This window comes from Lampris incognitus, chromosome 1 (genome assembly GCF_029633865.1).
Source record: "Lampris incognitus isolate fLamInc1 chromosome 1, fLamInc1.hap2, whole genome shotgun sequence".
Taxonomy (NCBI): Eukaryota; Metazoa; Chordata; class Actinopteri; order Lampriformes; family Lampridae; genus Lampris; species Lampris incognitus.
Window position 1 is genome coordinate 99261033 of NC_079211.1, and position 25978 is coordinate 99287010.

The 25978-nt window shown below is 44.7% G+C and overlaps 2 protein-coding genes across 2 annotated transcripts in view; one reads left to right on the forward strand and one right to left on the reverse strand.

Moving 5' to 3' along the window:
• hsd17b4 (hydroxysteroid (17-beta) dehydrogenase 4) overlaps positions 1–12272 on the forward strand; it is a 55193-nt gene extending 42921 nt beyond the window's left edge. Inside the window, exons 20-25 of the mRNA XM_056274191.1 lie at positions 6503–6609; positions 7602–7688; positions 7902–7988; positions 8284–8422; positions 10622–10749; positions 11829–12272. Of these exons, the coding sequence (XP_056130166.1) occupies positions 6503–6609; positions 7602–7688; positions 7902–7988; positions 8284–8422; positions 10622–10749; positions 11829–11918 (638 nt within the window). The 3' untranslated portion in view covers positions 11919–12272. The remainder of the gene's footprint in view (positions 1–6502; positions 6610–7601; positions 7689–7901; positions 7989–8283; positions 8423–10621; positions 10750–11828) is intronic.
• A 363-nt stretch (positions 12273–12635) lies between these two features.
• LOC130125546 (dmX-like protein 1) overlaps positions 12636–25978 on the reverse strand; it is a 99789-nt gene continuing 86446 nt past the window's right edge. The window contains exons 43-49 of the mRNA XM_056295134.1: positions 21179–21239; positions 19436–19563; positions 18112–18189; positions 17681–17772; positions 17396–17448; positions 16913–17130; positions 12636–15881 (exon numbers count right to left, since the gene is read on the reverse strand). Of these exons, the coding sequence (XP_056151109.1) occupies positions 15639–15881; positions 16913–17130; positions 17396–17448; positions 17681–17772; positions 18112–18189; positions 19436–19563; positions 21179–21239 (873 nt within the window). The 3' untranslated portion in view covers positions 12636–15638. The remainder of the gene's footprint in view (positions 15882–16912; positions 17131–17395; positions 17449–17680; positions 17773–18111; positions 18190–19435; positions 19564–21178; positions 21240–25978) is intronic.

A 25978-nucleotide genomic window follows, 5' to 3' on the forward strand; every position in this document is an offset into this window, starting at 1 on the left:
AGAGAGAGAGAGAGAGAGAGAGAGAGAGAGAGAGAGAGAGAGAGAGAGAGAGAGAGAGAGAGAGAGAGAGAGAGAGAGAGAGAGAGAGAGAGAAACCCCTGAGAATAGCTGACGGACCTTGCTCGCTTACTGGGCCCTGTGAAAATGAGAAGGATATGCCACTGTTGTGTTAAGAATGAAGTATTGTGGTGTTCACATTGCAATATGAATAATGACGTAGAGTTCCTTTGTCTCGCTGCTCTTAAGCCTTTAATTCAGCCATGTCTGAAGAGTAGGACCAAGAGATTCCCTTTGACACTATAGACACCTGTGGACCTCTATGACAAGACAAGTCTTACTTACATTGACATTTTGCATTCTCTCATTTAGTCGACACTTTTATCCAGTGTGATTTACCAGAGTCAGCAATAAGCAGATGTAATTGTTTTGACCTACAAGCATTTTAGAGCACTGTCATAGCCAAGAAGGCATGTCAGGTGCAATTAGTGTAAGTGCACAATGGCAGGTCAAGTGTGGCAAATAATGGGGGATTCAGATTGCCTGGACAGTGCCACAAATTGGTATCAGTCATGCTTAGGACCATCTACTGTATGGACTAAGGCAAACCTGGAATAGGAAAGCTTTTAGACTTCTTTTGAATAAAAAAAAAAATGTCTGATGCTCTGCTGGAAAATGGGAGTTCATTCCACCATTTTGAGGCCAGTTAAAAGGACTTAGCCCGTTTGAAGTGGGCATAGTCAATAGTCTTCCAGAGGTAAAATGAAGAAGGCAAGCATGAGTGCACATATTAATATGGGTTTACAGTTAAGTTGGCACACTTTCTTAAACTGCCTGGGAAGCCAATAGCAAGGTTTTGAACTTTATCTGGGCATCAACCGGGAGCCAGCGTAAGACACAAAGAGAGGCGAGATGTGTGTGCACCTTGGCAGACTGAAAACCAAGTGCAGTGCACCGTTCTCTGTTCTTGGGGTGGTTGGACTGGGAGACCAGTGTGTTGCAGTAGTCTCGTTGAGAGATGACTAAGGCTGCACAGCATACTCTGATAAGTATGGTCGGATCTTTCTGATGTTACACAAAGCAGAGTGGCAGGAACTGGAGACGGCTGTCCGGCCGTAGAGGTGGGGTAGCTGTCGTTTTTAAAAATAATTACAAACGCTCCCCTGTCTCTCTTAATACTTCTTTCCAATCTCTGGGTTTTCTTTTAAATGGTCATCATCCGATACTCTGTAGCCCGCCTAAGACTAACACTAGTTTTACTCAAGAACTTTCTGAACTTCTTTCCTTTATTGTGGGAAAACACGACAGAGTTCTTATCCTTGGTGATTTTAATATACGTGTTTGCTGCCCTTCCAAATCTTGTTTTATCACTGATTTTATTAACCTCTTTGAGTCTTTTAATCTTAGACAATCTGTTAAGGAGCCAACTTATAATAAGGGGCTTGCTCTTGATCTGGTGTTGTCTTATAATGTTTCTCTTAATATTGAACTGCTAGATTTTAATGTCTCTGTTCACAAAGCTGTGCTTTTTCTCACCCCGCTCCCTGCTCACAACAGGGTTAGAAGAGTTATCAACCTGTATCCACTCTCGGCCTTTTAATTCCAAGTCAGCTAGTAGTTTAAGAAAAAAGTTTTTATCGGCTCCGGCTAGTAATACCCTTAACCAGAGGGATCTCTCTGTAAACGATTTATTGGATAATTTTGTACCTGTCGGACAATTCTTCATGGCATTGCCCCTATCAAAGGTAAATGTGTCAAATGCAATGCCCTCCACCGGCTTAATGACCACACAAGGGATTTAAAGAGGCAGTGCAGGAAAGCCGAGAGAAAATGGAAGAAGTCGAGTCAATTTTATTTGTATAGCCCAAATGTCACAAATTAAAAATTTGCCTCAAGGGGCTTTAAGGACCAGCTCAAGGCATCTCTTGATAGACTGAAAACTCTATCAGAACACAGTTAAGGAAGCAAGGCATTCCTACTTTTCTAATTTAATTGCTGGTAGCTGCCACAACCCCAGGGTTTTATTTCGGGCTATAAATTCAGCGGTTAGCCCCCCCCCCCCCCCCCAGCCAACCTTTTGATCTGCCCACTGAAAAATGCAAGCGGTTTCTCCACCACTTTATTAAGAAAATAGATGACATTAGGCTCCACCTTACACCGGCGACGAGCAATCTCCCCACTTGCATTGAACCCTCTGCCAGTCTGACTTGCTTTAAGCAAATTTCTCTATTAGAAGAGCTGATCTGCCACTCTTCTACCTGTCAGCTGGACACCATCCCCACTAGATTTCTGAAAGAGGTAGTATTTCATACTGTTGGCCCACAAATTTTCTCCATTATCAACTGCTCACTGTCTACCAGTTTGTTCCCATCTAGTTGTAAACGCACAATAGTCCAACCTGTCCTGAAGAAGCCTACTCTTCAATCAGTCAGATTTTATTTATATAGCACTTCTCATACAAACAAATGTAACACAAAGTGCTATCCGGGGGGGGAGGGCTGCAGACTACCACATGCCTCCTCCAGTACATGTAGAGTCACCATCTGCTTCTTTTAACCTGACAGTGAGGAGTTTCACCAGGGGGACGTAGCGTGTGGGAGGATCACACTATTCCCCCCCCCGTTCCCCCTCCCCCCTTGAACAGGCACCCCAACCGACCAGAGGAGGTGCTTATGCAGCGACCAGGACACATACCCACATCTGGCTTCCCACCCGCAGACACGGCCAGTTGTGTCTGTGAGGGACACTCGACCAAGTTGGAGGTAACACGGGGATTCGAACCAGAAATCCCCGTGTCGGTAGGCAAAGGAATAGACCGCTATGCTACCCGGATGCCCCGAAGTCTATCTTTTTTATTTAAAATCACAGAAAAGTCTGTTGCTCTTCAACTAATCACACACATGAATAGTTGTAGTATTTTTGAGCAATTTCAATCAGGATCCATACCCACCACAGCACAGAAACAGCTCGCATTAAAGTGACCAACGACTTATTGCTGACTGCTGACTCTGGTGCTTGCTCAGTTTTAATTCTGCTTGACCTGAGTTCTGCTTTTGATACGGTCGACCATGAACATCCTTTTAAATCGCCTGGAAAACTGTGTTGGCATTAAGGATACTGCTCTGGCCTGGCTCCAGTCCTACCTACCTATCTGACAGATCTTTTTCTTTATAATGGGAGATTTCTCCTCATCCCTAGCCCCCACCCCCCCCACATGTGGTGCCCCCCAGGGGTCAATTCTTGGTCCATTATTTTTTTCCATTTATATGCTCCCCCTGGGTCAGATCATCCATCAAAATATTAATTTTCACTGTTAATACAGATGACACCCAGCTTTATGTCCCGCTTACTGTAATGACACACATGTTATGGCTTGTTTCTCCGATATTAAGTGCTAGATGTCACAAAACCTCTTTGGCTCAATGAGTCCAAATCTGAGGTCCTTTTATTCGCCTCCCCCTCACCTAACTGGCAACCTGGAAAAGAGTCTAGGGAACCTGTCCTCCAATGTTACGCACTCTGCCTGCAATTTGGGTGTCTTTTTTGAATCCAAGCTCCGTTTTGACACACAAATCACTAAGGTAGTACAGTCTTGCTTGCTCCAAATTAGGAACATGACAAAAGTTAAAATTTTCTGTCTCAAATGGACCTTGAAAAAGTCATCCATGCACTCATCTCATCACGTCTGGATTATTGTAACTCCCTGTATTCAGGGCCCAGTTAAAAGTCCATCTCCTGCCTCCAGCTCGCCCGAAACTCAGCTGCCAGACTGTTAACAAATTCAAAGAGACACGACAACATCACTCCCATTCCTGCAATGCTTCACTGGCTACCTGTTAGGTATAGGATTAATTTTAAACTCTTACTAATTGCTTTTAAAGCCCTATGTGGCCCCAGTCCTACATATATCACTGATTTATTCACACCCATTGGGCCTGGCCGCTGGCAGGTCCTGTTTAACTGCTCCCTCAACCAGCCTCATTACTAAAGGCGACCGGGCGTTTTCTGTAAGAGCCCCACAGCTCTGAAACTCCCTACCTGAGGAAATTAGGCTGGCAAACTCACCGCCTTCATTTAAATCACTTCTTAAAACTTACTTTTACAGGAAGGCTTTTTTTTATTATAGTAAATCCATCATTGCCCAATTTGTATTTATTTATGTATTTTATATTATTTATATCTTATACTTTTATAATTTTACATTTTTCAATCTTTAGATGTTTCTTTCATCACCATATTTTAATTGTTTTCATCATAATCCTTGTTTTATCGGCTCTAATTCTGTATGTTTTAATTATGCTCTTGTGAATTTATCCTGATCTTGTTTTACCTTGTTGTGTAGAGTGGATCTGGCATCATGTCCTATATTTCTATTGTATTTTGTTGTTTTATGTTGACTATATGTGTGCACTATATATTTATTTTTATTCCCCCCAGTTGCATCCGGCCAATTACCCCACTCTTCCGAGCCATCCCGGTCGCTGCTGTACCCACTCTGCCGATGCGGAGAGGGCTGCAGACTACCACATGCCTCCTCCGATCCATGTGGGGTCACCAGCCGCCTCTTTTCACCTGACAGTGAGGAGTTTCGCCAGGTAGCGCGTGGAAGAATCACACTATTCCCCCCGGTTCCCTCTCTCCCCCGAACAGACACCCCGACAAACCAGAGGAAGCGCTAGTGCAGCGGTCAGGACACATACCCACATCCGGTTTCCCTCCCGCAGACACGGCCAATTGTGTCGGTAGGGACGCCCGACCAAGCCGGAGGTAACACGGGGGGTTCGAACCGGCGATCCCCGCGTTGGTAGGCAGCGGAATAGACCGCTACGCTACCCGGACGCCATGCCTCCGGTCTGAACGTAGCGTTAGGCTTTGCTTTAGCGTGACGCCACCGCACTCGGGAACGTGTCGTGGGCACGATGTGAACAGGATGCTGGCGCGACAGCAGTGAGGGTGAAGAGAGCGGATGGGATGCAGCACGAGTGCCCGGTTGGGCGCTGCCATCACGTCTATAGTCGCATACCGTGTGTGGGATCTGCTTGAGCCTGCAGAACGCCGCCAAGTCTCCCATCTTGGGAAAACGCTGCAGTCCGCCGAAGCGCCGTCCCCGATAACGGGGGCCCTCTATTTTAGGAGAAACTAAGCTCAGCTCCTCCATGAGTTTTTAATTCTAAATCAATCATTAAGTATACAGTGTCTGAACAGTAGCCCCAACAAAGTGGTCCCTTGTTAATATTGCAACGTGCATGGATAAGAAGACACGCTGGCCGCTGGCTGGCGGGTCTGACCCTTTAGTCGAGCGGTTAGCGATGTCTCCTGCGGTGCGGGCGATACGGGTTCGCATCCCGGTCGCGGCACTTCCTGTGGTTGCGTTGTCCATGTGCTCCGATCAGCTGCTCCGCTGTACGTTCCTGTACAAACGCCTATGAGTTTTTCAAGTGAAATAACTTTCAGAGAGCGTGAAAGTGCATTGAAATGGCAGGCCGTGGCGTGGTGGTCTTATTGCGTTGCCTACCGACACGGGGATCGCCGGTTCGAATCCCCGCGTTACCTGCGGCTTGGTCGGGCATCCCTACGGACAGAATTGGCCGTGTCTGCGGGTGGGAAGCTGGATGTGGGTATGCGTCCTGGTCGCTGCACTAGCGCCTCCTCTGGTCGGTCGGGGCACTTGTTTGGGGGGGGGGATAATGTGATCCTCCCACACGCCACGTCCCCCTGGTGAAACTCCTCACTGTCAGGTGAAAAGAAATGGCTGGCGACTCCACATGTATTGGAGGAGGCGTGTGGTACTCTGCAGCCCTCCGCGGATCGGCAGAGGGGGGTGGAGCAGCGACCGGAGAAAAAGAGGGGGGGGGCGGGGGGGTGGCAGGCCAAAGCTTGATCCCAGTTTGTTTGAGAAAGTCCAGTTACACACCTCTCCTCAAGTCCCCATGTAAAGAAATGCCTTCACTCAAAAGCACAAACGGAGACGACACACGTTTCTATTTCTTTTGTTTAGGGAAATGTGTTTGTCGTTCAGAAACACACAACGCAGCGCCATGCACTCAGGTGTGGGAACACATTTGCTGAAACCATCTCACACATCAGATCCCACACATCGGGTGTAGCATGTAAACTCTTACCTGTTCTGAAACACCTCTTGAGTCTGTCATGCAACCAAAACGAGTTAACGGAAACAGGGTTGGCGGGCGCATCCAGCACGTCTCAGCTCGTCCTAACAAAGAAACTGAAGCATAATGTGAATTTTCTCTTCGCCGTTTCACACGTACAACGGGAGCCAGAGTCTAGTCTCTTCCGGTCGTACGTCTGAATTATGGTTTTTATGTAACTGACTTAAATTTGCGGAGAGATCTTTGCCCAGTGGGCATTTTCATGTTGTCTCAAAGCCAGTTCATCATGAATGACATCGTGGGGTGGAAAATGTCCATTATATGGTCAGGGGGAAAAAAACCTTCATCTGACAGTCACAACCATGTTCAGTTTGATTTGTGTTGTTGTGTGTCAGGTTTCAAGGCTCCCATCCTGCACGGCCTGTGCTCCTTTGGCTTCGCTGCCAGACACGTCCTCAAGCACTACGCCAACAATGACCCCTCCAGATTCAAGGCTATCAAGGTACAACACACACACACGCTGCCCGGGATCTAAATCTTCTGCAGTCTCTCTGGGTGGCATAGCAGTCTATTCTGTTGCCTACCAACATGGGGGTCGCCGGTTCGAATCCCCGTGTTACCGCCGGCTTGGTCGGGCATCCCTACATACACAATTGGCCGTGTCTGCGGGTGGGAAGCCGGATGTGGGTATGTATCCTGATCGCCGCATTAGCGCCTCCTCTGGTCGGTCGGGGCGCCTGTTCGGGGGGGGGGAACTGGGGGGAATAGCGTGATCCTCCCATGCTCTACGTTCCCCATGGTGAAACTCCTCACTGTCAGGTGAAAAGAAGCGACTGGTGACGCCACATGTATCGGAGGAGGCATGTGGTAGTCTGCAGCCCTCCCTGGCTCAGCAGGGGGGGTGGAGCAGTGACCGGGGATGGCTCGGAAGAGTGGGGTAATTGGCCGGATACAATTGGGGAGAAAAAGGGGGGTGGGGAAGAGGAACAATTGCACTTTTCAACAAGATCTATATATAGATGTCGTCGAGATGACCCTCCATTAGCAGCCATAATATTGAGTCTGGATTCTGTGTGTCTCTGAAACGCCGGTGACATCATGGGTGGACAGTCTGTCCGTGAGTGTGAAAATTGACATCCTAGTTTGCCGGCAGGTTGTGTTGTCTTGGAAAACGAGAACAACAACGCTACATTATCAGTCCATATGTAGCGTTGTCATTCACGTTTTCTTATACTATTGAGGATTGGGATGGTTTCCCTTTAAGGTTTGCCCTGGTAAATAGTTTGTGTTCGTACTCAGTACTTTAATGTGACTCAGCTTAATCACCTGTAGGATGTCAACATGGAATGAAGCTGCAGAACCTTTTTTTTTTTGAAGTCTCAGCTTTTGAAGAAGCTTTGTTAATATTACCTTATTACATGTTAATCTACATATATCCGTTACAAAAAAAATCCATTATACAAGCCTCTGTAGCAGCTTTTGCCTCTTCCTCAGGTTCGCTTCGTGAAGCCGGTGATGCCAGGTCAGTCCCTGCAGACTGAGATGTGGAAGGAGGGCAACAGGATTCACATTCAGTGCAAAGTCAGTAGCGGTTCAGTTCTTTCACTATGGCAGTACACAGCTAAGAAAAGCCCATCACAGTGTGTGCATGTGTACATCTGTCATGTCTTTGGTCTAGCGTCGCTGTATTTTGTGCCATTGTGTAGTACGATAACTGACATAAATTTGAGGCTAAGTAATTATGAGCAGTCAGTTCTGCTGTGTATCTTATCTGCACGCTGCTCTCCCATCCAGGTGAAGGAGACGGATGCCGTGGTGCTGTCTGGGGCCTATGTGGATTTACATGCGGCACCAGAGGACTCGCCGAAAGACCTTATTCAGGTATGGCAGCGCTAAAATACCCCATCCACATATCCATTTATCATGCTTCGCTACATCACTGCCGTCACCACTGCCTCCCTTTCTCTCTCCCTGTCTCGGTACCGCCACTCTTCCTTTTCTCCATCTTTCTTTCCTTTGATTTCAGTGCCCGCAGGACTGATTTTCTCTCATTACTTAACTTAGGGGAGCTACTAATGAACTACATTACTGTGTTCTTAAGGCAGCGTTATTTCCTGCACATAGACTTTGACATGTTCTTGTGACCCCCATCTTCCGTGTCTCTGCCTGCATCTAGGGAGGGGCGCTTGAGAGTGACCTGGTGTTTGCAGAGATCGGTCATCGTATTAAAGACCTGGGGCCAGAGCTGGTCAAGAAGGTTGGCGCCGTGTTCGGCTGGGAGATTACCAAAGACGGCAAGACGGCTGCCAAGTGGAGTAAGTCATGAGCAAGCTACAACCACACTACAGACCGACGACTTCCTTGAAGGAAACCAGACATAGCCCGATGGTCGTGTTGCACATCTTACTCAGTAGCGCGGCACACTGCAACGTCCCGGCAGTGTGAATCAGACATTGGCAGCTCCGCGGTGTTTGTCACATACTGGGGGGCTCAAATGCTAACAGGTTTATTGTCTGTTTTGTTTATGTCGTCATGGGACGTTGTCAGTCCTCTAACGCTACACTAAGACAACGGAGCCTGGATTTCTTCCTAACTCTCACTTTAGCCACACGGAAAAGTTCAAGCCCTATTTAGGTGCCACTCACATAGTTTAAGGGGGCGCATTGGACTACCCAATAGACTGATGTGAAGGAGCAGTCAGAAATGCCAGCAGAAAGTGTACCCTTGAAAAATGCATTTCACCCTGATTTATACACTGCTCAAAAAAATAAATTCACTGATTTGTGAATCAATTTCACCTGTTGGTAAATTGTCTAATTTCCACCAGGTGGAAATTAGACAATTTGCAAGACAACCCCTATAAAAGGAATGGATTTGCAGGTGGTGGCCACAGACCATTTGCCTGTCCTCATCTTTTCTGGCCGATCTTTGGTTAGTTTTTCATTTTGCTAGTGCCCTCACCACTAGAGGTGGCATGAGGCGGTATCTGCAACCTACAGAAGTTGCTCAGGTAGTGCAGCTCATCCAGGATGGCACATCAATGCGTGCTGTGGCAAGAAGATTTGATGTGTCTCCCAGCACAGTGTCCAGAGCATGGAGGAGGTACCAGGAGACAGGCCAGTACACCAGGAGACGTGGAGGGGGCCGCAGGAGGACAACAACCCCGCAGCAGGACCGCTATCTGGTCCTTTGTGCAAGGAGGAACAGGAGGAGCACTGCCGGAGCCCTACAAAGCGACCTTCAACAGGCCACTAATGTGCAGGTTTCTGCTCAAACAGTGAGAAACAGAATGCATGAGGATGGTATGAGGGCCCGACGTCCACAATTGGGGCCTGTGCTCACAGCCCAACACCGTGCAGCCCGATTGACCTTTGCCAGAGAACATCTTGGTTGGCAGATTCGCCATTGGCGCCCTGTGCTCTTCACAGATGAGAGCAGGTTCACACTGAACCCATGTGACAGACGTGAGAGAGTCTGGAGACGCTGTGGAGAACGTTCTGCTGCCTGCAACATCCTCCAGCATGACCGGTTTGGCGGTGGGTCAGTGATGGTCTGGGGAGGCATATCCTTGGAGGGCCGCACAGACCTCTACGTGCTAGCCAGAGGTACCATGACTGCCATTAGGTACCGGGATGAGATCCTCAGACCCATTGTCAGACCATATGCTGTTGCAGTGGGCCCTGGGTTCCTGCTCATGCATGACAATGCTCGTCCTCATGTGGCCAGAGTGTGTCAGCAGTTCCTGTATGTCGAGGGCATTGATGCTATGGACTGGCCTGTACGTTCCCCAGACCTGAATCCAATCGAGCACCTCTGGGACATCATGTCTCGTACCATCCGCCAACGCGATGTCGCACCACAGACTGTCCAGGAGTTGACCGATGCCCTGATCCAGGTCTGGGAGGAGATCCCTCAGGAGACCATCCGTCGTCTCATCAGGAGCATGCCCAGACGTTGTAGGGAGTGCATACAGGCACGTGGAGGCCACACACACTACTGAGCCTCATTTTGAATCGTCTTGAAGAATTTCCACAGAAGTTGGATCAGCCTATGTTCTCATTTTCCACTTTGATTTTGAGTATGATTCTGAATCCAGACCTTAATGGGCTAATGATTTTGATTTCCATTGATCATTCTTAGGTTATTTTGCTCTAAACACATTCCTCTATCTAATAAATAAAGATTTTCAGCTGAAATATTTCATTCATCGAGGTCTATATTGTGTTTTTAGGTGTTCCCTTTATTTTTTTGAGCAGTATATATTGCTAAACAGCTGTACTTGACTTAGAGAAGAAAACAAAGAGTGCAGCAAATATTTCTGACTAAATAACATAAAGAACCAGGTAAAACCAACCTCATAAACTAAGCTTTCTAGAGTGCCCATGTTTAATTGTTTGTTTTTTAATCTCTCACTCACTCACACACACTATCATTGTCCTATTCTCGTTGCCCCCCCCCCCCCACACACACCAACACTCCATACTTAAACACAGACGTGCTCTCTCTTTCATCAGCTATTGATCTGAAGAGCGACAGCGGGGCCTTACATAAAGGCCCGTGCAGTGGGAAGGCAGATGTGACCTTCACAGTATCAGATAAGGACTTCATGGAGGTGGTTCAGGGAAAACTCAACCCTCAGAAGGTATCTAACAAGCAGTTACACAGTCTTGATCAATGTCACCACAGTCTGGCTCGATGTACCTGTATCGATGTGGCATGTCTCACAGGAGGGCAGATGCACCGTTATTCAGCAAGAAAAAAGCACTGTGAAGTTCTCAGAATCGGCTGATATTCATGATTAAATGTCAGGTGCAGACTTACTGTACACATTGCGGTGCGTGTGTGAGCTTTAGAAACCACTAGGGGCATCTTCGTCCACTGAGACGATCTTCAAGCACTCAGGGGAAGAGAGTAGTTATACACACTTGATCTGCTGCTGGTCAGAAGGAGGCTTTTATAAATACATTTTTTGAATATATTCTCATGAGACAAAGAGAGTGCCCTTGGAGAGCATATGGCCGCCAAGCGATCATGCCATTGTCTTATGTCAGATGGAAATCAAAGAGAGGTAATGTTCTTCCAGACGTATTTCGGAAGGCACTCCGCTCTAACAAATCAATCACTGCTACTTGTTATGTCTGTAAAGCATCTCGTCTGCTACGCAAAGCGGCCATCGCGGCGTACAGAATTGATATGCTTCCCACAGTGCCTGGTATTGATCCCAGGCCACCGCAGGCACACTTCAACAAATCGCATTACAGGGCAGCGGGGAAAAACATCCCTCGGGTGGGGATTCCTTGAGTGTTTTCAGCAAGCTTGGAATGATGATGAAACCCTTGAAAATGAGCAACGAAGACCAGCTGGTACAGCTGACAAGTTTATTCAGAAACTTTATACAAGGTCAGAATGACCTATCCCATGACTGGTTCAGTGCAAGTGCTGCCTGTCTCCAGTAGTTTAGTTCACCACCCAGCAGAGAGAGAGAATTGTTCTACAACTCGCTTGATCGGCATCCCAACTCCTCCCAAAGCTGGCATGCTGATACACTGCCCTTATCCAAGGTCTTGCCGTTACGTTTGCATCCGTACAAAACGTTTGCAGGAGGCATTTTGGCCCTCTGTCTAAAATGAGTAGTAGCTTGATCATCAGAGCAGCTGTGAAAAGAATTCCCTCTTTACTGAAAAACACTTACAAGACCGTGTCCTTTTGTTTTTCGACCAGGCGTTCTTTGCTGGCAAGCTGAGGGCGACGGGGAACATCATGATGAGTCAGAAACTAGAGGTCATTCTCAAGGATTACGCCAAGCTGTGAAGTCCTCAACCAAGCAGCCAATGAGTCAACCAGAGAGCACTTCTCGCAAAAAGATGTTGAAAAGTAATCGGATGGATGTTACTCGTGAACATTTTGTTTTTACAGGCCAGATGAACTTATCATTTTTTTGTTATTGCGGTTTGATGAGAAATGTGTTGGATACCCAGGGGACAACCTGGGTTGAAGGCATGCAAGTTATCACTGTTTATTTTTTCAAAAGTGCCAGGTCCGTCAAGATTGAAATTCATTTGCACAAGTCGGAAACAAAGTAATGTCCCCGAGACTGTAATTATGAACAGTAACCAACCTTTAATGATGTAAAATCTATCCACTACAGGGAAATGATTTGAACTTTAGTGGTTGCATTTGCAGAAGTTTTTCCTCGATGAATTAACCAACCCAAGTCTTTCAAGGACTGTTTTCATAAATTCTAACTGTTTAATCTGAAGTGATGGGTTTTATAACCTAGCTTTATGGCTTCTGTCACTGACTTTATCGGCCCCTCGAGAAGTGGGGGTGTAACGAGCTTTGATATGTAATGGACAGTAATATGGGATAATACTGGAACATGATCTTTATCTTACGTAATAAATGTTGAGCCAATCTTGACTTGTGTAATTTCCATCATATCAGCTGTCTTCCCCCCTGCTTTTTGTCCGTTTGTGTATCCAAGAAATATGAGCGCAAGAAAAGAATAACTCGTGTCTGCTTTCAAACTCAGACATGTCGAGGTTTTTTTATTACAGCCTTACATATTATATAATACAGTAAAATGTACACATCATTATAAAATTAGAATTATCTGAGCAAATTCACATTTGCGAGATTGAATAGCAAGGAAAAGCACAAGGCCAGACTAGAATGACTGAAGTTTAATCAAAAGGTGTCTACCCACGTGTGCAAAAGCTCTACACCCAGCCATATTGATATAGTCTGGAGTTATTAGATTGACCCGCTTATGATGGATCATTCAGAAGGAAAAATGAGTCATCATCCTGGGGATAGAAAGAAAAATAAATCGATTATTTCCCCCCCCTTTCAATTGCTTTGGGATTCAACCTCCTTGACTAGAGTGAAAAATCAAAATTGTGCTTGAGGTTGTTCAGGCTTCTACCATGAAATACAATATCGGGGGGAAAAGTGAGGCCAAAGCAGAAGAGAAAGAAAACCTGAAATGACCTGTACAGATTCCTAGGTATGAACACAATAACTCTAAATCTACTTGGCATTTATACAGATTTATTTCCTTCATATGGTGGATCTTGTCATAAAACACCGTTTATACGGTCTGTATGTCTACTACTAGTCACAGTTATGCAGCTATCACGAGAGGCTTAAGCTAGCAAATCTGTGTATATATACCAAAATGCAACAAAATCGTTTCATCGCTGAAGTTTTTCCAGTCCCCCCCCCCAAAAGCAAATGTACACCTTTCCCTGCAGCAAAGCACAAGATTCTATGGGTGGTGTGTGTGTGTATATATATATATATACACACACACACACAAAATGGCTATGTGACAATATATATTCACATAAACCCCCTCATCTAATGTATGGAAGACACTTTATAATATAAATTAACCTAAAACAACATAACCTGAAGGCAATGTGCTGCATTTTGTATTTGGATGGTATTTATATATAAAAAAAGAAAAGGCTTTTGAAAGTTAAAAATAGCAAATGCATTCAAAGTTATGACTATAATCTGCCAAAGCCACAGAATATTCAGTAAACTAACCGGCTGAGGCAGGGCTGGCAAATTAAATGATAATTTCAAGGCAGTCTTCCATTATGGTCCACATTGAAATGAAAAAATCAGGTTCGAGGGAGGAGAAGTGCATTGTTGTTGGAATAAAACACCATTTCCAAACCAAAACATAATTTTCCTTAAAATGTGTGTAATTGTACCCCGACCCAACCCAGCTCTAAGGTCAACAGCAAAGTTTTAATCACGCTACATGTTCTTAGGCTTACTAACATTGAGCATCTGTACACAATCAGACAAAGGTATTATTTATGATGTCCCATATGAATAAGGGCCTTGTCTTTAAATTAAAGCTTATTTGTGCAACATACTCACACCAATAATCATAATCATCATGACAGACACTACTGGTACTATGCCAGTATGGCAGAAGCAGTATTCAGAGATTAAGGACACTTATTAACAATAATACCACTGGTTAAATCAAGGCCAAGACCAGAAAGAGACATGGCACTTGATATTTGTTTTCTTACGAAAGGCTCAGCGTTCTCTCTTGACATCCAGCCTTGTAGCTCTACGACACCTCTGCCACACTACATATCATTTAGTTTAGTTTTGTATGTGCAAATAGAGAAAGGTTAGAAGTGCAATGGCACAGTTGCTCAAGCTGTAATTCACCTGCCAAACTAGATAGTTTGATCTAAAAAAAGAGAAAAGAAAAACGGGAAAAAAAAGATTTGATGCAGAAATGACTTGTATACAAATCAGAAATGAGGCTTAATGTTCTTTCCTTCCATTGTAAATCAGCCTGGATATGAGCACCAGCTAAATTCCTAATATATAAACATTTCTGCATGAAAAATTGACAGTGACATGAAACTGATGCACCACTACGTGGTTCAGAAAGTCACCCACAAGTACCTCTTTACTTTTCCAACAGAGTCGGTCAAGTCATTAAATCAAACGTTAATGTGTTCCTGCTGAGCACTGGAGCGCTCCAAGTATCCTTGTGAATGGATATAATGTGCTATGTATGATGTCAACTGGCCTTATTGCATTGTGCTAAGCAGGATGACAGTGTTAAGATGATCTAACAAGCCTTCTAGCAAGCTACACCCCCCCATACAATGGGAGCACTTGACATTCCCATAAGATACACTGTACACGTCACAGTCTATAGAACCAATAGTTTATCAAAATATCAATACTCCAGTCTCTACACTAGATTGAACACTTGAACATTCTGACCAGAATTCCAATTATTCCACAAAAGTTTTTAAATTCCATTCTAAAAAACAGAATCCCACAGCTGTGATTGCCTCACCAGTTTACACTAAGGATGCGGTAATACTATGCAAGAGTAATAATTATATGCAGCCATTTTTTTTCCTCCTTCAGCATTCAGTCCTTAATCCTGCTTCTTCTGCAGTCTTGTGCAAAAAAGTTGTCTTCTTGGGGTCATGCTCAGCAGACTCGGGTCAGAATCCTCAAATGGGTTTCCATCTATGTTCAAACAGGTTCTTACTGAACATGCCCTCGGTCCATACCCTGTAGCCATCTTGACAAATGTGCATTTCTCAAGATGATGTCATCTAGGCTTTATTAGCTCTCATGTGCAGTTTACTGACTGTGGTGCCTTATACTTATAGGCAGTGCTCATATCGAAGACCTCCATAGTAAAAATTATACTTCTGGGCCCTAGTATCACAAGATGATAAACTTATGCTCTCTTTAAATTTGTGACTATTCAAGTTTGTAAATTCTATGAATTTCCTATATATTCCTCTGATATGACAGTGTGCCATTCTTCGGGCACACTCAGTGATAAATTAGGCATTGTCCTTTGGTGTCTTTCTTCCATCAACTGAATGACCATTGCTGACCACTCTTCCATTCGATAAACTTAAGGTCATTCTGCAGTTATACCACCGGCAACCTTGCGCTACCCTGCAAATTACTTTCTATTAGCGAACCAGATGACCTTGAACCATACATTTTAACATTCCATCCCATTTATATGATGAACTTGACATCATTTTTGAGATTGCCATGGTTATTGTTGTGGTTATTGACAATGCTGTAGCGATCAGGGAGGATCCTCATTTTCATGGTTCCATCGGCACCACAGGAGAAGATGTGATTGGTTGGTCCCACCTCTATTTGCATGACACCTGTGCCGAGATTTCTGAACAGCGACTGCCGGGCATGCTCATTTGGGAAGGTGTGGAGCAGAGACTGGGTGGCCAGGCTCCAAACCTGAGCGATATAAGGAACATAAAAAACGATTAGAAAGGATTATTTGGTAACAAATTTCATCCATCAAATTATTTATTTTTTGAAAAAAAGCATTTTTCCATTCAGTGGTGGGCTACAGGTGTAAGAGAGGCAAACATGTGACCAGGAGATCACCAATTCAAATCCCTGAACTAAGTACTTGGGACTTTATCACTGACGAAGTAATCGAGCCCAAAGTAATCATAGATGAACTAGTTGATTGGATATTGGGTCAGTTTCATGGGTTTTGCCCAAACAGTCCCTAAATCCTGTAAATTTGTAATATACTGAGGTCAAACTTGTTCTAAACAGAGTTCACCAGCACCTTGTTGCAAAATCTTAAGAGGGGCCTTGAAATATGAATGGCAGACAGATATTTACTTCTACTTGATCTTGCAATTCCCAATGAAAATTTCTATTTTGTGGCAGGCATTTTGTTTGAATGATTATCGATAAAAAAAAAAAAAAGGCTAAATCGGAAGGAACCCATAAGATGTTGAGATCATAGGACAGCAACAGGAGGGTTGCTGGTCCATTCCTCAGCTCCTCTTGGCAAAAATGTTGAGGCGTCCCTAAGCAAGACACCCAACCCCTCACTGCTCCCAATGGGTTGTCACACAACATCCTTTGGACATCTGACCCGCCTTGGGGGAGGGATCCCTCCTCTGTTGCTCTCCCTGATGTTTCTTCCTATTTTTTCTCCCTGTTAAAGGTTTTTTTTTTAGAGTTGTTCCTTATCCAATGCAAGGGTCTAATAAGGATAGGATGTTGTATTGCTGTAAAGCCCCCAGAGGCAAATTTGTAATTTGTGATATTGTGCTATATAAATGAAATTGACTTGACTTGACCTTTCATGGTTGATACCATTGGTGACGCCATTGGTGTATGACTGAGTTTGTGCGTGGGTGAATGTGAGGAATTAATTAATTGTAAAGTGCTTTGAGTGGCTGACAGCCACTTTTGCAGCTATTTTAAAAGTGCGATCTAAAATGTAGTCCATCCTATCAAAGTACCTTGATGTTGCCCTCCGCAGAGCCGCTGATAAAACAGCCCTCTGTGGGATCAACGGCCAAGGCTTTGACCGGCGAGTCGTGGGCCTGGAAGCTCTGACGCTGGTGCTTGTGAGAAAGTTCCAGGACACTGATCCAACCCTTCCTACCGCCTGTGATTAGCAGCTGCTGCCTGGGGGCCATGGAGAGTACTGTGGCACCTGACTCATGGCAGCAGAAGGCTGGGGACAGGCAGGCAGATGAGCGACAATGAGACGAGAAGAGGGGGTTAGTTGGATGGAACAGATGGATGGAGGGATGGCAAGTGGAGAACAATCAAGTGCAAAACGAGGACAGATGAATAAGAAGAAAAAGAGAGAGGAGGGAGGAGAGACAAAAAAGAGAAATTAAAATGTTATGAGTATCAGCTGATTTGTCAAATCAGACTGTTATGAAAGCCGCATGCCAGATACTGTTCCTCTGGCTGGACTCAGTGCCATGTCTCACCGTGCACTAGGCTGTTCATAGGAGTCACCAGAGTATCCCACAGGCAAATGTTCCTATGGAGACAAAAAAACCAAAATGATATATTACTATCCCAATGGACTTTTCATTCACACATTCAATTAAATGACATGCTCATATTTCCACTGGACACGGAAACAGCAGAGCTGAATGGAGAGAGGATCGGATCAGCGTTTGATTCTTCACATGGAAAATTCAAACCTGGTGGACAGGGACGATTTGACAACAACAGAGAAACTTTGTTTGGTTCCTTCCATTCCCTCGTACCTGTTGTCTGTTGAAAGGCCTGCAGTGGCAATGAGGGAAGAAGAGCCTACAAACACGAAGTCGTGAGCCGTCTTGTTGTGGCACTGCAGCGTCTGCCAGAGGAAAGAAAGGGAGGACCGTCAGTTGAAGAGATAAAAAAAAAAGAAGAACAAGGCGTGCTGAATAAAAATCACGGGACAAAAACAAGAGGACTCAAAGGGGAGAGAGAGACAGAGAAAGCGAGGAGATGAAATCAAGCGAGCAGAGGGAGGAAACATGGGCTCAGTTCCCTCTCTGAAAAAGTGTGGCAGTGAAAGAACAAAAGAAGATGTGGCCAGGTGTTGGATACACAAGTAGAGCACCAGAGAGAGAAAGAAATGAACAGGAGAAATAAAAGTCAACAGACATACACAAGCAAAGAGAAGCCGGGAAAAACGGGGAGTCCCTCTTACCAGGTAGGGTTTGGGTGCATTCCCGCTTGTGTTGGTCTGCCAGAGGCTCAACCCTCCGTCCGCGTCTACAATACCAAACTTACACCACACAGTAGAGGGAAAACACATCAAACATGGGTAAAAACGGGTCTGAAAAGGCCTGACTCATTTCGCTCGACACCTTACTAGGCTCAATAGCAGAAACACCACTTACATCAGAATTCTGTTTCGAAAAAAAAAAGAAAAAAGAAATCTGAACTCATATTCAACTATTCTGACACATGGGAAATCATTAGCACGAAGAGCGACCTACACCATCTGAAAACCATCATTAGCTCACGCTCAAAGACTTGCGGTGTGCTTGATTTATCAACCTGGACACTTCAATTGCCTCAAAAGTAAAAGCAACCTTTACATAACTAAAGCCAAGTGCGCCTTACATCTTCTCCTTCCAATATTTGAATAATATTCAGCTCCTTTGCCCAGGATGGAAAGATAGGACATTACAAGTACAGGAGCAGCACTGTAAGTAAAATGATTAGCTTCGGGCAAAAGTCTGGGTTCAGAGCGGGTGAAGTACTCAGCTGAGTGGTGACATGTGCTAGCCTCTCTATTGCAGCAGCCTGCCTGGATGGCAGAGTTGTGAGAGGAAGTGTTACAATGTTGCTGAATATAACAGGCTTACAGCACCACTCAGTCATGTTTAAAAAGCTAAACATAGTTTGGCATCAGTATGGTGGAGGAAAACTTTAAATCACATGCCCCTCCCCCTCACATCTTTGTTCCGTCAAGAGAGATGCAAGGTCCTCTGGAACCATGTTTTGACCTTTTGAAAGAGCAGCTGTCTGCTGAAATGAACAGAAATTACATTCTCTGAGAAGGGGCACAGTGCTCTGAGACAGGGGAGTTCACCCTCACCAACTTAATGGTATTTCCCTACAACTGTTTGCTGGCTGATTATTGTATGTATGTGTGTGTTACTGCATATTGCTGTATGAATGTGACAATATGCACGTATGAAAGAGAGCAAGAGAGACAGAGTGTGTGTGTGTACCATGTTTAACTATCCTAACGGGGACCAAATGTCCCCATTAGTATAGATAAACCAGAAATCAACTAACTTGTGGGGCCATTTTATGGGGTCCCACAAGTCACAAGTAAAAGGTCTATTTTAGGGTTAGGACTTGGTTTTAGGGTTAAGGTTAGGTTAAGTTTAGGTTTAGGCATGTAGTTTGCATGGTTAAGGTTAGGGTTAAGGGCTAGGAAATGAATGTAGTCAATGAGGGGGCCTCACAAGTATAGTTTTGCGAGTGTGTGTGTGTGTGTGTGAGAGAGAAAAACTGACCTTATTTCCCTGATGGTTGAATCGTATCCTGGTGACTCTGGAGTTGCCTGGGCTTCTGAAGCAGATGATCTGCTGGGAGTGGCCCCACTCAAACATCCTCACACTACCGTCCTGCGCTCCTGTCAGGTCTGCAAAACAAGAGAATTAAAAACAGAGGGGGAAAAAAGCGGTAAGATAATGTGTTCAGACAGACAATCGGGTCTCAACAGGACGTTCTAGCATCCCATCTCTCTCAGAATCACTTCATAATTGATGAAAGAAATGAGTGAGTGGTTTCTATGAGGACCTGTTGGGAAGGACTCCACTCATCACTGCTGAAGTCCTGTTATCCGGTTTTAGCAGGAAAGACACATAGGTAACAGCAGCAGTGATCAACTTTTTTTTAAATTAAGCTCCACTACTGGACACAAAAGATGTGGTGAGGGAAGACATGCAGGTGGCTGGCGCGACAGAGGAAGATGCAGAAGACAGGAAGAAATGGAAACGGATGATCCGCTGTGGCAACCCCTAACGGGAGCAGCCAAAAGTAGTAGTAGTAGACTGGACACAAAAGAAAAACTAGGGGAGAGCACTCAGTAAAGTGCAGATCTCCACCAGGCATACGTATCTCCCCTTCTATGATGTATGAACTTAGTGACAATTTGACAAACCATCCCTTTTTTCACCTACTGGGAGAAGGTAAATACACGCATGCAAAGACAGAAAAACCAGCATTTTCCTGCCATTATAAGACTTTTGCGCAGCGCCCAAGCCGATTGAATGGGAAATATGGGGGGGAAAACTTTTTCATATGCAGCGCTCAAGCTACAAAAAAAATCTACCTAATAAAAACATTTTGCCTGCCAGTCTGTGGATGCGAAGCCTCCTAGGTGGACTCTCGCATGAAATCGACCAAGTCGGATAAGAAATGACAGAGATCAGGCTATCATAATTTCAAAGCCCTTAATAAAGATATCAAATGTGTTTAACTGTCACAGTTTTCATGATATAAAATGAATGAAGGTGAATGGCTGCTCTGCTGATTGACTTTTATTCATAAACAACGGTAAGAAAACAGCTGAGCCATGGGAAATGTTTTATTGTAGCTACTGAGACGATTTCCAGCCATGGCTGTGATTAATCCTACCCTTGAAATTGTGTTTTTACAGCGGGAGTTTTTAACATTGGAGACTATGGCACTTCTGCGTGGCGGAGAGGTGAAGAAGGCAAAATTATTTTTGGTTCATCCAGTGTTTCTCCAGTTCTCCTGTGCTGAGATCCAGCAGTAAATGACTCGCTGGCTCGCGAAATACGATCGACTTCTCATTTACTTTCAAGACCCTGATACATGTTTTGGTTTTGACGCTATCGCTGTCCGGTCTGGCTAAACCATAGATGTGAGACCCCCATGCGTACGGTTGAGTCAGAGCAGGCAGCGACGGCCAGCAGCATTGGTCGAGTGAGCCAGGGAAAGAATGAGGAGAGGGAGCGGCGATAACAAGATCAAACGTTTTTCGAAGGTTTTTAATCACCGCAACCATGAGAGGTTCTTCATCATACAGTCATAACTGCACAAAAAACCCTAGGCGGATAGGTCCAGTAGTTTGCAAGACTAGCCGTGGACGCAGACACACACATGTGCGCGACCAAATGCATAATACCCTTGAGGCTACTGGTGGAGATGCAAGTATCTCCTAATGGCAATTTCGTTACAGCAAAACCTTTAAAAGACAGTTAATCTACTGACAGCACATGGCTACTCACAGTAAGGCAGTGTAGGATGGGAGGTCATCCTTCTCACGTTGTTGATATTTCTCTTGATCAGCTGAAGAAGAAATTGAGGAGTGGAAAAGGTAAGCTTTTTTTATCTTGTTTTTTAGGGAAAACGTGTAGAATTCTATTTAGGCAAATCCACCAAAAAAAAAAAAAACAACTCTTTATACCATGGCATACATGTTAATGACTAAGGTTTATAGTACACATTATGGTAAGCATGATTAAATAAAAGCATGTTATTTGAGGATGGGATACTAGTTTAACAAGACTAGGTCAACACCTAATACATGGTTGAACCATGTATGGTCAATCTTCAAAACTGTGGCCTACTTGATAGAGGGGTAGTCAGCGGTAGTGTCTATAATGTGAATTCCTGGACATTAAATGCTCATCTGCAATTTTCTGAAATGGCCCCGGTAATATTTGTTGTTAAAGTGTACTGAAGTAACATATCACATGACATGGTTAAGCTGCATTCGAGTTAAAAAAAATGCTTGCAAGAACAATACTTTCCACTCATACCTTGGGATGTTTGATTTGAAAGAGAACTTAATTTGAATTATAACTATTCTAATTTTCTGTAACCCCCCCCCCGCTTCATCTGTTTCTGTCAAGGGATGTCTCTCATTTTCTAAGACTCCCTCTGTACTGACAGGCAAATTCACAAATGGTGACTGCGGCTGCTGATAGCACCATGAATTGTGCATCACTCAACCACCATCTGCCCCTTGTTAAGGTCCAGTTCACAAAAGATACTGCGCTAATGATGTTACAGCGCACACACGGCCATAAAATTTTGCAGCCGAGTGCAATTTGTCCTTGTTTTGCATCTGACTGCAATCATCCAGGTGGCAAAGTATAAATGGTGGCTTTGCGCCAAGAATACAGTACGCAAGTTCGACATCATCAAGAATGGTTAGACCTGGGGCGCCCTGGTGGCTCACCTGGTAGAGCGTGTACCACATAAGGCTGAGTCCTTACTGCAGCGACCTTGGTTCGAATCCAGCCTGGGCCCTTTGCTGCATGTCATCCCCTCTCTCTCCCCTGCCTTTCCTGTCTCTCTCTCTCTCAACTGTCGCTATCAAATAAAGGCGGAGAATCAAAAAAAAAAAAATCTTAAAAAAAAGAATGGTTAGACCTGGCAACCTGTATCTGCAAATGAGTTCGGTGTCAGTTAAATCACTAAGTATTATTCTCCTGCAAAACATCTGCTCATGAGCACGCCTGGCATGACGATGCCCTCGCCTGGCTACAATCACTGCTGCCACGATCACTGGAAAGTCTGGGCGTCAGTTACTACCATCTCTGAAGACGCTAATAATTTTCACTCTGTGTGTGGCTATTAGCGCTGGTGTTTGTGAATCGGACTTTTTTGCAATGAGGCTAATTTGCAGAGAAAGGGGCCAATTTTGCACTAAATGTATGCATACTACCTAATTTAAATACCTGCAAATAAAACCAGAGCACCGAAACGCTATTTACTTGGCAGCGCAGTTAGGGGTGCATTGCAGGTGCTTTGAGAATTACATAGTTTCTTTTGGTCTTATTTGTGCAGTTTTAGCGGCCACAAAAGCCATGCAATCCTTTTATGAATTTGCCAGTGAGTGTTTTGTCAGAGTCGTTGCTCCATTTCGCATAGGTTTCGCCCTCTAAGGCTATCGCTATTGGTTTTTCCCTTGCACAGCACTGAAAAAAACTTAAATTCACACCACCTAGTTGTGGGCCCCACTTATGGCTGCAACTCTATATATTGCACAGAGGCCATATCAGCTCCCATTTTTCTGCTAACACTGCAAACACTGGGGAAGACTTTAGAGGATCAAGAAAAAGTGAAGATGTCTTCTGTCAAGAGTGACAGCAGTCTCTGGTTGTGTCCTATTTGCAGCACAGGATACATAATGGTCTTCGACTTGCACAGCCATTGTGAGGGCTGCCTGGGTCTAGAGCATGCCGGCCTGGCACTCATTCCGCAAGCTACATGACCCTACTGCACACATCTGCCTCAGGCTGAAAAACAGAAGAGGGCAGATGTCTTTGCTGTTGGGGCCAAAGATGTGTGGCCTGTGCAAGACACCTTTTCAGTGGACTAAGCCCTGGACCAACTGGATCCAGTGGACGAGCCGGACGACTCCACCCTCTCCACTCACACATCAGCTTCGTGATCTTCCCCTTGCTCTTTCATTCGTTTTTATTTATGGGATAACTCCCAATTTTCTATGACTCATTCTGTACCGAGTATACTGATTGAGTGATTGATATCGGGGATTCGGCTGTGCGTTCTCCATTTTGCACGGGCGTATAGAGAGCGGTTTCATTCCCCCTTACTTTGCTCCCTGCTGGACTATTACAGTGCGTAAACCTTCATCTCTACTTCCTCACAGCAGTAAGCATTATGCTCCAGCCTTCATCCCCACATGAAGAATGTTAGATATTCTATGTTGTGTCATTGGGCACGTATGGGGCTCTGTGAGGCACCATGACGCACAACATAATGGTGAGGCTTGAGGAGTTTTTTGTATTAGGGTGAAAATATGTCTATGTTTGTGCTTGTAGTACCGGATGGACCCAGTGTGGCATAGGCCATATTCGGCTTCGCCCTTAACCCACTAGCCATAGCCTTAGAGGGCGAAGCCCATACGAAACAGACCGATAGTTACATACTGTAACTAGATTCTATGAGTATCGGCGCAGCCCTCTAAGATTTGGGCCCCATTGGCTCCATAATAGCTGGAAAAAAAAGCCGTCATGGGAGCTGATTATACAGCCTTGATTCAATATATAGTCAGAGTTGTAGCTGTAAGTGGGGCCCACAATTAGGTGGGCATGAACTAAAGTTTTTCCAATGATGTACTGGGGCATGAGGGATAAACCACTAGCGATAGCCTAAGGAGGTTACGCCTACAGTACCTAGCTATCATTATTTGGGGTGCTGTGCGCTCTCCCTCATGCCTCTCAGCGCTCAGCCGACCAATCCTGTCACTTCAGTGACGTCGTTGGTCACCTGATCCAGCAGCTTAATCATGTCAATCTGATCACTCAGTCAGCCAGTCAGTCAGTCAACGACATTTGCATTTGTAGGGCTGGCCCGCTGGTCCAGTCCAGCCAAAAATATTAATAAAAAGATAAGAATAAGAAAACGTATGCCAATACATCTTTTTGTGCTTTTTCCTCAAATGACAAGAGGTTTGATTATATTGGTGTTGGTCTTACGATGATGACTGACTGAAGGTCATTGTCTGCTCAACTTTACATTTACCATTCCATCAATGCCTCTGACACACAAAAATAGGTACTGCCAGACAGAGAAATGCAAATCCTAAGCAAAGTTAAGACTAAGAAAACCAAATGCTTCTGTATCAAAGTCAATATCATGCATACACTCCGAATCCTAATACAAGTCTGCTTCATTTAAGCAGTAGCACATCTATATATTGAGTGATATATTCAAACCTGTGATTTTATTTTGTCATGACAGGGCCATTTTAACACCATAAAAACCTCGGCTTTTGACTTTATTTTCAAACTGTTGCCCAGTGCACTCAAAGCACAAGCACAATGACAATCATGATGCCTTTTTGAATCAAGCAATCATCAATCATGTTTGTTGGAAGACATCTACGAACTTGATCCAGAAAGGTTTTGCTACCATCAGAACACGATCAGTCTCCATTAGGACCTCCTCGTTGTTAGTCACGTCACAGACCTTTTTAGATTCTTGGATGAAAAAGACTAGTGAGGGTTAAGACCACGGAGAGAAACCACGCTCCAGCCTTTCACAGGCACCTTAGCAACCGAAACCCTGCGAATCTCATTGCAAGTAAATTAATAATATTGAAATTCAGCGCTAAAGCCTACATGCTTTTGGCAAACTGAGCCTCGACAGAGATGAGACATTAATTAAAACCCTTTCAATTACTTTGAGGATTTTAATTTGAGCACAAAAAAGGGGCTGAGGTTGAGACTTTCGAGACCCTCCAATTGGTTCCACAGCAGCTGACAAGATCAGTTAATTCCAGGGCAGCAGTAAAGATAGAGGACGCTAAAGCCCAGACAGTGTTTGTCATCCATGTAAGTGTAATCCCAGTAACTGGGGTCTGATTGTGATAACACAACTGGGCATGAAATGGGGGGAGGCTCAAATGTAGATGTCAAGAATTTTTATCTTAAATAAATGGGATTTGTATATCATGAGCCCCTTGAATTCCTGGAAAAACTTGACAGGTAAAATGTCTTCCAGAAAAGTATCTGAAACGCTTCAAGTAGTTAGCCAAAGGAGTTGAATCAAGTGCAACTGGACTTGGTATATATCCGTGAAGATGTTTCGCCTGTCATCCAAGAGGCTTCCTCAGTTCGTGCCTTTCTGACTAGACCAAGCTAGTCTGACTGGCTGGTGATAAAACTCAGAATTTATCCTCTAGGAGTCATTGTCAGAGCTATTGATATGCGTGCCTCTTTGTGATCCGATGTTTACCAACGCCCGTCGCTAACAGAGCCATAGATATGCATGGCTCTTTTTGTGTACCGAGCCACTCATATCTATGGCTCTGTTAGCGACGGGCGTTGGTAAACATCGGATCACAAAGAGCCACGCATATCAATAGCTCTGACAACGACTAATAGAGGATAAATTCTGAGTCTCATCACCAGCCAGTCAGACTAGCTTGGTCTAGTCAGAAAGGCACGAACTGAGGAAGCCTCTTGGATGACAGGCGAAACGTCTTCACGGATATTTACCAAGTCCAGTTGCACTTGATTCAACTCCTTTGGATAGCCATGACCTGGATGAAT